This window comes from Dermochelys coriacea, chromosome 23 (genome assembly GCF_009764565.3).
Source record: "Dermochelys coriacea isolate rDerCor1 chromosome 23, rDerCor1.pri.v4, whole genome shotgun sequence".
NCBI lineage: Eukaryota > Metazoa > Chordata > Testudines > Dermochelyidae > Dermochelys > Dermochelys coriacea.
Window position 1 is genome coordinate 1,027,052 of NC_050090.1, and position 12,585 is coordinate 1,039,636.

A 12,585-nucleotide genomic window follows, 5' to 3' on the forward strand; every position below is an offset into this window, starting at 1 on the left:
TCTAATCAACAGTCCATTGCCCTGCCAGTACCGGGAACAGAACCACCATCACCAGCTCTAACCACTAGACCCTACTCCCCTCCCAGAGCAGGGGAGAGAACCCTAGTCCTGGCTCCCAGCCCCCTGCGGACGTACCGGCGAGTGCTTTGATGCGGGAACACTCAAACAGCTTGGCGGTGGCCGTGGTGTCATCCCAGATCTGGTTGTCCGTGTTCTCCCAGCGGGTGTTGTTGTTCTGTGACTGGATCTCCATGTTATCCAGCTCAGCTGCTCCGTTGGCCATCGGGGAGCGTTAATGTCTACCAGAAGTGACAGCAAGTGACAGGCTCTGGGCCGGGGTTTGCGGAGACCCCGCTCCAGCCAGCAGCTCCAGGAACCTCGAGCTGGATCAGGGCCTGGCAGCCGGCCTGGCTGCTCTTTTCTAAGCAGCGTGAACAGTGTCAAGCACTTTCCAGCAACCAGAGCACGATAGTTACTGGTGCACGTGCAATGCTACACGTTCAATGTTCCTGCACGGTGCCCCCTCTGCACACAACCCTCCCTCCCTCCCCCGCCTGCCCAGGAACGGGTCTCACAGAGTCATCCAATCACTCATCGTGCAACTGACAACGCACCAAGTGTATGCACGAGGGATTGGCACCGGGGAAAGCTGCACGCATGATTCACTGCCAACATGCAGTGCAGGTATGCCATCCCTTGGGCACGCCAGTGACAGAACCAGCATCTGCTGCACCCCTGCTCCACACACCTGGCTTCTGCCCACGTACCAGCCATCCCGTGTGTCTAAACATCACACACGTGACCACAGCAGGCAAAGCTGCGCCCACAATTGCCCATTGGACCGCGCTGCTGCTCAGGCATGTGCGTTCACAGGCCCCTGCTAGCCTGCCAAGGCTTTTCACACGTGCGAGTCACCCAGACGACGCTGCCCATGCTCAGGGGTGAATTCTCTGGGGCAGGGACTGTCTGTCCTCTGGGCCTGGCCAGCCCCTGGCACAAGGGATTCCTGAGCCCACCGGGGCTTTGGGGCCTGCCACAACCCTAACGGTTCAGCATAACCCCAAAGAGCCAACACTCTCCCGGCACGGAGCCAAAATGCCGCACGCGGAGGCCAAAAGCCCAGAGGAGGGTTCACGGGCCGCTGCAGAGTCCCTGGGCCCAATGCATGAGTAATCTGTACAGAGCTAATTACCAGCTGGCTCAGAGCTGTGCATGGCCCCGTCCAGCCGGGACCACCAGCTCGTCCCTCCTCACAGCCCCATCCTCCGAGCCTGGGGTGCGCCAATCCGCACACAGATCTGGGCCCGAGTGGGGACTGGCCGGGGCCTAGTGCGGGATGTGCACTCTTGAAGCCTTAGTTACTTCGCTGGCATTAAACAGCAGCCAAGGAAGGGGGGATTTGCCCAGCAGATGCCGACTTGCCAAGAAGGTGGAGTTTTCTGATCGAGAGAGATTATCCTGTGGGGTGCACAGCAGGGCTGCAGGGGGTGGTGTGGCCACTGGGAGCAGGACTCCTGGGTTCTCTCCTGGCTCTGGGAGGGGAGTGGGGTCCAGTGGCTAGAGCAGGGGGGGCTGGGAGCCTGGACTCCCAGGTTCTATCCCAGCTCTGCCCCTTGGCCTGCTGGATGATGTGGGGCAAGTCACTTCTCCTCCCACCCTCCATCAATTTACACTGTAAACTCTCCAGCGCAGGGTCTGTGCAGCGCCTGGCACAATGGGGCCCTGATCTAAACTGGAGTCTCTACATGCTACCATAATACACCTAATAATGAGCTACTAAAACCTGTGCCTCTCCCTTTGGGCTCTGCTTCCACATGTCTCAGTGTAAAATGCTACCCTCGTGAGCTGACAGCGTCATCCTCCCTTTGCACTGGTGTGATGGCAGTGCATGGGGCTGGGCAGCAAGGATTCAACCCCCAGGGCTTTGCTGCAGACGATGAATTGATAAATGCATGATCCAAACACCTGACAGTGACCAATGGCAACAACCGCCCATCACACCACGGAGCTCCCAGCAAAGAGCCCTTACGGCCTGCTCAGGCTAATGGATTTTAAGCCCAGAAGACGCGTTTATGATCTAAGTTGCCCTCCGCCATCAGAAAGTCACCCAGAGATCCTGCACCCAGCCCAGCACGCAGGAACGAAGGGATTCCACCGACGCGTCTCGCGCTACGCCCAGTTCGCCCCGCGGTTTCTAGCCCGTCTCAGAGCTAGAAGCAAACGAGGGACGGGACCCATTGGGATGTTGCACTCCATATGCTTTATAAATATGTGCTTGGAATGTGAATATGATGTAATTGGAATATGCTTCATGCAAAAGGTCTCTTGGAAGGTATCGTTACAAAGCTTTCAGAGTAGCAGCCATGTTAGTCTGTATTCGCAAAAAGAAAAGGAGGACTTGTGGCACCTTAGAGACTTATGCTCAAATAAATTTGTTAGTCTCTAAGGTGCCACAAGTACTCCTTTTCTTGTTACAAAGCTTATAATCTACTGAGTGTGGTCATCCTATTTGTATAAATGTATCACTCTTCTATCTGAAAATAGGAATATGAACTATAACTCTGACGGCGTATTGTAATTATGCAAAGTGTGGGCCACTAATGGTGGCTTGGAATCTTGATGGCTCCCATCGACCAGGACAATTGACTGTAGATGGCTCTGGTGACTTGGAAGCCTTCCTGTGTTCCTGTGAGTCAGGCCTGAAAAAATGAAGACTTGGGGGGGGTCTCACAGGACATGTGACCATGTCACCTGGTACTGCAATCCATCTTAAACCTGGTGCTTTTCCATTTAGAAGGAGGGGTGGGAACCCAGAGACACAAAGGATTTCCGATTGGGCCAAAGCCATAAAAGGGGGTGGAACAGAACAAAGGGGGCTGCCAGTCATGAGAAATCCCCTACTTACCACCTGAGCTGGAGCTAACAAGGACTGTCCCGGGGGGGGGAGGGGGGAAGAGAATTGGGCCCAGACTAGGAAGGAGTCTTGTCTGTGGAAGAAGTTTATTGGAACATCACTGAGGGTGAGATTTACTTCTATTCAGTTTCTTAAATGTATTAGGCTTAGATTTGCATGTTTTGTTTTATGTTTCTTGGTCACTTAATTTGTTCTAAGAAAAGGAGGACTTGTGTTACCTTAGAAACTAACAAATTTATTTGAGCATAAGCTTTCGTGAGCTACAGCTCACTTCATGGGATGCATTCAGTGGAAAATGAATGCATCCAATGAAATGAGCTGTAGCTCACGAAAGCTTATGCTCAAATAAATGTGTTAGTCTCTAAGGTGCCACAAGTCCTCCTTTTCTTTTTGCAGATACAGACTAACACGGCTGCTACTCTGAAACCTTACTTTGTTATGTCTGTTATTACTTGGAACCACTTAAATCCTATTTTTTATACTTAATAAAATCACTTTTGTTTATTGATAAACCCAGAGTAAGTAATTAATACCTGGGGGAGCAAACAGCTGTGCATATCTCTCCATCAGTGTCCTAGACCCTGACCAAGATGGTGTGGGGCCGGAAGGGATTGATAGATCAACAGAGCGTCAGGTAGTGCTTCCCCACCACAGGGCCTGCAGGGACTTGTCACTTTGCAAACTGCCAGGATTATTACCTCCACTGCACAGGCAAGGGAAACTGAGGCACACTGAGGGGATGGAACTTGTGCATGAACCTGGGTTTCCAGCCACACATACCCCGGCTCTAACCCACTAGGCCCTACTCTCCTCCTTGAGTCAGAAATAGAACCCAGGAGTCCTGGTTCTAGGGTGACCAGACAGCTGGGGCGTGGGGGGTAATGGGTGTCTATATAAGACAAAGCCCTGAATACTGGGACTGTCCCAATAAAATCGGGACATCTGGTCACCCTACCTAGCTCCCAGCCCCCTCTCCTCCCCCCGCTCTAACACTAGATACCAAGCCCCTCTGAGCTGGGGCAGAACTCATTTGAGGAGCGGATCTGTTAGAACAGCCCATCGGGGTTTCACCAGTGCTGGCGAATCCACCCCCCGCCCCTGGGAATTGTTCCGCTGGCTATTTACTCTGATCACTAAAACGCACATCCCATTTCCAGCCTGGACATGTCCAGCTTTCACGTCCAGTCAGCAGCTCATTTGACCTCCCCCAGCGAGCCGGCCAGGAAACGTTTGTTCCCCCCAGGTAGCTGCAGACGGGGATCAAGTCGCCCCCGAACCATCTCTGTGCTCAGCTAATCAGCCATAGCTCCGGCCATCTGTCACCCCCAGGAGCTTCCGAACCCGTCGGTCGTTGTCCCAGCTCTTCTTTGGCTCCCCAATTGACCAGCGGGCCCCAGAACCGGCCCCAGGCTCCCAGCAGCGTCCCACCAGGGCCAAACAAAAGGGAAACCACCTCTCTGCTCCTGCTGGAGATTTCCCTGTTCCGGGGCCTCGTGCTGGGCGTTTCTTGGGGGCAGAGCTTCCCTCCCCGATGCCCCAGCTCCCTCCAATGGGTTCAGGGAAGCAGCAAACTGAGCGCTGGCCGTGCCAGTGAGGGCGGGGCGCAGGGGCAACTGCGCCAGGGAGACGTGTGAGGGGCTCTCTTCTGCTTCTAGCTGTGCACCCCCCTTTGCTCCCGGGGGGTGAGGGGACCCCCAGCTACAAATACAGCCCCCCACACCCCAGCGAATAACAGACCAGCCTCAAGGAGCAATGGGACCTTTTCCCCTTGCTGATGGCTTCCTTCCCCACAGTGACACCCCTGCTGGAGGGGAAGGGGCTGTGACGAAGTGGGACTGTTCTTAATGTTTCCTCTGAATACTGTAGGTGTGCCTCAGTTTCCCCTAGGCATTTCTTAAGTCTCTAGGTGGTGGGATAAGGGGGTGTAATTGTTGCAGAGCAAAGGGCCAGTGAACATAAATGGAAAAGGAGTACTTGTGGCACCTTAGAGACTAACAAATTTATTAGAGCATAAGCTTTCGTGAGCGTGAGCTGTAGCTCACGAAAGCTTATGCTCTAATAAATTTGTTAGTCTCTAAGGTGCCACAAGTCCTCCTTTTCTTTTTGCGAATACAGACTAACACGGCTGCTACTCTGAAACCTGTGAACATAAATGGTGACACTCTGTCTCCTGGCAGCTGATAGCCTGGGCCCTTCCCCCCTGCAAGGTAAGAGGTAGAGGGCTGGAGAACAAAGGAATCCGGTGCCCTCCTGGCCCGGGAAAGAGACAAAGCCCAGAGGAGGAGGGACTGGGGGGTGAATTAGTTTGGAGCTGGCTGGGGACAAGGAGTGAAGTGCAGATGGGGTTGTCTGGCTCACTGCCCCCCAAAATGGACCCAGCTGAGGGGTCCTGTTCTCTGCACCTACAAGCTCTGGTTTAGACCATGTTCCTGTCATCTAATAAACCTCTGGTTTCAGAGTAGCAGCCGTGTTAGTCTGTATTCGCAAAAAGAAAAGGAGTACTTGTGGCACCTTAGAGACTAACAAATTTATTAGAGCATAAGCTTTCGTGAGCTACAGCTCACTTCATCGGATGCATCCGATGAAGTGAGCTGTAGCTCACGAAAGCTTATGCTCTAATAAATTTGTTAGTCTCTAAGGTGCCACAAGTACTCCTTTTCTTTTTTAATAAACCTCTGTTTTACTGGCTGGCTGAGAGTCACGTCTGACTGCGAAGTTGGGGGGCAGGACCCTCTGGTCCCCCAGGACCCCGCCTGGGCAGACTCGCTGTGGAAAGCCCACGGAGGGGCAGAGGATGCTGAATGCTCCAAGGTCAGACCCAGGAAGGGGGAAGCCGGGTGAGCTTTTTGCCCTGCAGACAGGCTGCTCCCAGAGAGGAGACTCCCCCAGAGTCCTGCCTGGCTTCGTGGGGAGCAGCTCCAGAGCATCGCCCGTGGACTCCGTGACAGGGGGCTCCGGGCACTGGCCAGCGCCTCAGCCAGGAGAATGGGAGCACTCGCGTGTCAACCCTCAGGGGAGGTAATGGCACCCGCTCTCTGGGCCGGGTCAGAGGTTAGACCGGGTCCCCCACCCCTAGGGGCCTGATGGATCCCAGTGCGGCTAAGGGAGGGGGTCTGACAGAGCCCTGTGTGGTTAAGAGGAGGGGCGTCTCAGCAGACCCCCAGCGGGCTGGGGGAAGGGTCCTGGATCCCACCCTCCGGCCTCTGCCAGGATTGAGCCCGCCCCGTGCAGTTGTTGCTGACGCGCAGATCTGGGCGCTCTCAGCAAGGCAGGATCCATCCCCCTGCACTCCCGCTATGCAGATCGGCAGTGACAGGCACGCGATGACAGTGGTGGGATAAAGCGCCCAGGGGGTCAGAGCAGGCGTGGGAGGGGTGTCAAACCCAGCGATGGAGCTGGGAAGATACAGGGGGAGTTACAAAGGGCATCGCGCCAACTCCCAGCCTGCTCAGCTCCCTGGGCAGACACCCAGCCACTGCAACCCACGCTTGACTGCAGCCCCCCCCAGGACCCTCCCCCACTCCCAAACCCCTCCCCCCCACCCCGTCCAGAGATGGAGCCTGCGCTGTCACCAAAGCCGAGGAGAGAGGAGCTTGGGGTCAAAACACCGGCTGGGATTCTAGACCCCTGGGCTCCATCCCAGCTCTGCCCTAGGCCCCCCTGGGTGGCAAAGGGCAAGTCCCTGCATCTCTCTGGTGCTCAGCTGCCCAATCTGTAATACAGGGTTAGCGATCCTTCCATCTGCTCAGACTGGGAGCTCCTGCGGGCAGGTGCTGCGTCTCACTCTGGGTCTGTGCAGCGCCCGGTGCGATGGGGTCTTGATCTCGGCTGGGATCTGTGCAGCGCCCGGCGCGATGGGGCCCTTGTCTCGGTTGGGGTCTGGGCAGCACCCGGCCCGACGGGGCCCTGATCTCGGCCGGGGTCTGGCCAGCGCCCGGCCCGACGGGGTCCTGATCTCAGTTGGGGTCTGGGCAGTGCCTGGCACGACAGGACCCTGATTTCAGTCTGGGTCTGGGCAGCGCTTGGCACGACAGGGCCCTGATTTCGGTCGGGTCTGGGCAGTGCTCGGCACAACAGGGCCCAATCTCAGCTGGGGTCTGTGCAGCGCCCAGCTCGATGGGGCCCCGATCTCGGTTGGGGTCTGGGCAACGCCCAGGGCTGCTTAAGGTATTTTGGCCACTTTCTGCCACCTTTGCTCCCAGGGGACAGATGCTGGTTTCGCATCCACCTGTACTCCACTCCCCAGTCTATTTATTCTCCCCAGCCTGACAGCTCTTTGGGGGCAGGTTTCTTTTCCACCTTGGGGTCCCTGTAAAGGCCCTGGTGCTCCACGCCCTGGTGAGATGAGTGTGATGGGTTTGGTCTCAGAGACCCCCTTGGGACTGTTGGAATTACCTCTGAGCCCTGCCTTGTTGAGCCAGACATGCTACCCCTCTGTAACTCAGACCCAGGTCTGGTCCACGCCCCAAAGCTGCAGACTTAACTGAAAACTGTTCAGCAGGTCACTTATCTCCAGCACCCAGACACCCAGCTCCCAAAGGGATCCAAACCCAAATGAATCCGTTTTACTCTGCATAAAGCTTATACAGGGTAAACTCATAAATTGTCCGCCCTCTATAACACTGATGGAGAGAGATGCCCAGCTGTTTGCCCCCCCCAGGCATTAATCACTTATTCTGGGTATATTAATAAACAAAGGTTATTTTATTAAGTGTAACAAGTAGGATTTAAGTGGCTCCAAGTAATAACAGACAGAACAAAGTAAGTCACCAAGCAAAATAAAACAAAACATGCAAGTCTAAGCCTAATACATTAAGAAACTGAATACAGGTAAATCTCACCCTCAGCGATGTTCCAATAAGCTTCTTTCACAGACTAGTTACAGAGTAGCAGCCGTGTTAGTCTGTAGCAAAAAGAAAAGGAGTACTTGTGGCACCTTAGAGACTAACAAATTAATTTGGGCATAAGCTTTTGTGGGCTAAAACCCACTTCATCTTACACATGGAGTGGAAAATACAGTAGGACGATATATATATATACAGAGAACATGAAAAGATGGGAGTTGCCATACCAACTCTAACGAGACAAATCAATTAAGCTGAGCTACTATCAGCAGGAGAAAAAAAACTTTTGTAGTGATAATCAGGATGGCCCATTTCAAAGAGTTGATAAGAAGGTGTGAGTAACAGTAGGGTGGGAAATTAACATGGGGAAAAAGAAAAGGAGTACTTGTGGCACCTTAGAGACTAACAAATTTATTAGAGCATAAGCTTATGCTCTAATAAATTTGTTAGTCTCTAAGGTGCCACAAGTACTCCTTTTCTTTTTGCGAATACAGACTAACACGGCTGCTATTCTGAAACCTAACATGGGGAAATAGTTTTCTGTCCACATATCTATTCAGGGGACACCATCGTAGGACCTAATCACATCAGCCACACTATCAGGGCTCATTCACCTGCACATCTACCAATGTGATATATGCCATCATGTGCCAGCAATGCCCCTCTACCATGTACATTGGCCAAACTGGACAGTCTCTATGCAAAAGAATAAATGGACACAAATCTGACATCAGAAATTATAACATTCAAAAACTCAGACATGGGTGAGGTTTTTCATAGGAGTGGGTGGGTGAGATTCTGTGGCCTGCGTTGTGCAGGAGGTCGGACTAGATGATCAGAATGGTCCCTTCTGACCTTAGTATCTATGAATCTATGAAAACACTTCAACATCCCTGGACACTCAATTACAGACCTAAAAGTGGCAATTCTTCAACAAAAATCTTCAAAAACAGACTCCAAAGAGAAACTGCAGAACTGGAATTAATTTGCAAACTGAACACCATCAAATTAGGTGATGGAGTGGATGAGTCATTACACAAACTAAAAACTATTTCCCTATTTCTTTTTGCGAATACAGACTAACACGGTTGCTACTCTGAAACCAGAGTTAACTTTATATTTCTAGCTTTAGATTCAAGAGTGATACATTTATACAAATAGGATGACCACACTCAGTAGATTATAAATGTTGTTATGATACCTTAAGAGACCTTTTGCATAAAGCATATTCCAGTTACATCCTATTTACACTCATTAGCATATTTCCATAAAACATTATGGAGAGCAACATCACAGCGAGATGAGACAGACCCCAGGGTCAAACCCGCCGGGCTCATGGCAATCTCTGTTAGAGGCCGGGGCGAGAGCAACGCGGGGGTGGAACCGCCGCCGGGGGCTCTTCGAGCATCGACCCAGCTGGGCCAGTGCCTGGGAGGGAGCTGGGTAAACGGGCTCATCCCTGTGTTCCCAGCTGGGCACGGATTGCGATCGCCTTGGTCTCTAAGGTGCCACAAGTCCTCCTTTTCTTTTTCAGATACAGACTAACACGGCTGCTACTCTGAAACTTGGCCAGAGAGGCCTCCTGCGGAGCCCCTCACCCTAGAGCCCGGCCTGCATCCCAGAGCTTCAGCTGTGCTGGAGCAGATCCTGGGGAAGGAGATGCTCCCCGGTGGGTTTTTCCAAGGGCCAAGCCCCTCACTGACAGCTCTGCACATCATTTCTAGCTTGAGCTCATCTCGCTCTAGCGACTGGCTGCTGCCTTCGCCCGGCTCCAGGCACAGGCACACAGGCCACTCCGTGCGCCGTCCAGCACCCTGCACATCCGACGCTGCGTGAGCAGGGAGCGCTGCCTCAAAGCGGCTCGTTCAGTGCCGGGCCCAGCCAGCAAGGCTCTCACCGACTCAGGTGCTCCCGTACCCAGAGCCGGAGAAGCTGACGCCGTTATCCTCAGGCTCCGGTCACACGGAGTCTGTGGCAGAGGGAGGGCCCTGGGCAAGTTCCCCATGCTGGGAAGGAGCCTGACTGGCCTGAGAGCAGCACATGAACCTGCCCAAGGAGCCGGCTGCATCGTGGATCTTTCCGTCTCCCTTGGAAGGTTCAGGATGCAGCGGAGCAACAGGGTGGATGGGCCGATCCTCCCCCGCCCCCTGCTCCAGCACCGGGGCATGGCCCCGCAGGGCAGGATCCTCGGACTGTTTCGGAACTGAACGGGTCCCTCTTGTCCTGGCGCCCGGATTCCCTTCAAGGGACAGATGCCAGCCAGGCAGAGCCTCCTGCAGATGCTTTGGGCTGAGCGATGCAGGAGTCATCCTGGCCCCTTCTGGCCTGGAAATGCCTGGACAGAACGCACGGCCAGCCAGGCCCGCTGGGGTTTTCCATCCTGCCAGGAACATCACCCGCGTCTGGCCAGTCACCGAGCCCAACCAACCCCCAGCACAGTCAGGTGGACTTAACCCATCAGAGGCCACAGGCAGGTAGGGAGCCGTGTTTATCTGTCACTCGCCCGCCCGCGCTCACAGACACATCCCCAGGCGCTCGTCTGGCTGGCGGCCTAGAAAACACCAGCGCGCGGGGCTAATGCAATGGATGGCGGAGGAAGCAATTGGGGAGAGGGGCGGAGATGGAATAGCATTGGGGGCGGACAGAGAGAGGATATAGCTGGAGATGGATGGACAGAGGGGGACGCACACACAGACTGCCAACGGGGTAGATACAGAGATGCACAGGGTGGGACCCAGCCTCCGGCCCCATGCTCTCCCTATGCCACAACCTCCAACCCGATAGGGAACCCAATCTCCCCCAAAAGGGGCTGGAGGAATAAATTAAAGCCTGGAATGGGACCTTCCCCAGCCACAGCATCTGCCCCCAGCCGGAGATGTGTTAGCCAGCTGGCTCCTGGCCAGGCCTCCCGGGTTCAAGAGAAGCTGCGGAGGGAGGGAGGGGAGCTGTCAACCTTCAGCTCATGGCAAGGAGCATCTCTGCCCTGCCTTTCACCTTCAGCAGCCATGGTGCGGGAGTGGCTGGTTGCACGGACAGATGCTGCTTGGGCAGGGATGCAGGGGGATCACAGGGTCTCCTTGTCCCGTGGGCACCGACCAGGGCCACAAGGCAAAAATAAATAACAGCCTTCACCTGGGTCCGGTCAGGGCAGCCACCTGGCAAACACCAGCCCAGCAGAAACACAAACCTGCCTCCCAGCCGCCTACTCCACAGGGAGAAGGGGAAAAGCCGGGTCACAGACACGCATAATGCAGCTCTGGGCTCTCCTGACTGTGGGCAAAGGGGCACCGTGCCCCGGGCTGGCGACAAGCGGCCCCCCCTTGGCACACACCCCATCTCCGGCTGGCAACCCCGGCGGGCCGTGGGCACCCAGAGCCAGCGCCCGCCTGGCATCCTGGGGTGGTGCCACTCCACGCACCCCAAACTGCAAGGGGGGCTTCCCCCATCCCCCGCCACCTGCCAGCCCCAACCTGCCTCTGCCCCCCGCATGCCCGCGGCGCCGGACTCACCCCGGCCCCGCTCCCGCAGCCGGCCGCGCGGCAGCATCCAGGCCCGGGCGCGCTGCAGAGCGCACGGCCGGGCAGCCCCGCCGTCACCGCCGCCCCCCGCGCCCGGCCAATCCCCGCTCGGCGGCGCAGCCTCCCCCCGTCCCCGCCCGGTGCGTGCGGGGAGCGAGCCGCGGGGAAAGGGGCGGGATGGGCTCAGGGGTGCAGCCTGCAGGATGCCTGGGTCCTATTCCTGCCACACGCCGGGCGCACCCCCCTCCCCTCCTGCGCTGGGGGCTGTGAGTGAACTCGGCCTAGCGGGGACTGGCCCCGGGGGGGTCTGGGCAGCGCCCGGCCCGACGGGGCCCCGATCTCAGCCGGGGTCTGGGCAGCGCCCGGCCCAGTGGGGTTCTCAGCCTCAGTTGGGGCCTCAAAATTTGGATTTTTTATTTACAATTTTTTTTAATACAAGAATTTTATGAGCCCAATATCAGTGGAATCAAGTCTCCACAGGACAGAGGAGTTTGCCCCGGAGTTTGCCCCTTGTCGATTTATGGGGTGTTATAATTAGGACCCTGGTACCCTAGTTAAACCCAGGAGCTACAGGGAGCAGCACTGGGGACTCTGGCGGAAGACAGAAACTGTTTTATTTGGGTCTGGTTTGTATGGTTTCCACTCGGCCCCCTGCGATGGGTTATGACTGTTCTGGTCAGTGGGGAAGGTGAGCATTTTGCAGGGTCAGGGACATGGGGCTGAATTAAGATAATCTGGGTTGCAAGGTCCATCCTACCTGGGCCTCCCCCCCCCATGCTGTAGCCCTGTCCCGGCCATGGCCCCTGGAGCAGTTCACCCCTCTTTCAGCTACTGTTCCAGGCTCTCTGCAGACTCAGGAAGACACAGGAAGGGGGAAGGTGGATGGAATTGTGGGCAAAGAAAAAATCAATGGCCCCAATTCCCCACCTCCTCTGGAGCCCAGCATCCAGCTCTGGTCCCCCGTGGTCAGGAGAAGGTAACTCAAGCTGGACCTGGTGCAGAGGATGGTGGCTGGGAGGCTGTGGGGAACAGAGCACTGAGCCGGGGAGGAGGGATCCATTTGCTCCCTGGAAATGCCTCCAGGTGAACCGCTCTAGCTGCAGGCAAACAGGCAGCAGCCCAGGGCCTCCGGGCCAGGTGGCAACGACGCTCCGATTTGGCCTGGACACACATGGCCTGGCTGGAAGGGCACCCGAGGGCTCCCCTCCACGGGCTCACTGCACGCCCTGGTGAGGGACCTCTGTTCTTGGTGGCAGGAGGGGGCTGCCTAGGGCAGCAGAGCTGAGCAGCCTCTGGGGAGTGCGCCTGC

The 12,585-nt window shown here is 55.8% G+C and overlaps 1 protein-coding gene across 1 annotated transcript in view; it reads right to left on the bottom strand.

Moving 5' to 3' along the window:
- The window catches only part of SPTBN4 (spectrin beta, non-erythrocytic 4), a 65,486-nt gene extending 54,122 nt beyond the window's left edge, over nt 1-11,364 (bottom strand). The window contains exons 1-2 of the mRNA XM_038382103.2: nt 11,268-11,364; nt 136-299 (exon numbers count right to left, since the gene is read on the bottom strand). Of these exons, the coding sequence (XP_038238031.1) occupies nt 136-283 (148 nt within the window). The 5' untranslated portion in view covers nt 284-299; nt 11,268-11,364. The remainder of the gene's footprint in view (nt 1-135; nt 300-11,267) is intronic.
- Nucleotides 11,365-12,585: the final 1,221 nt, after the last annotated feature.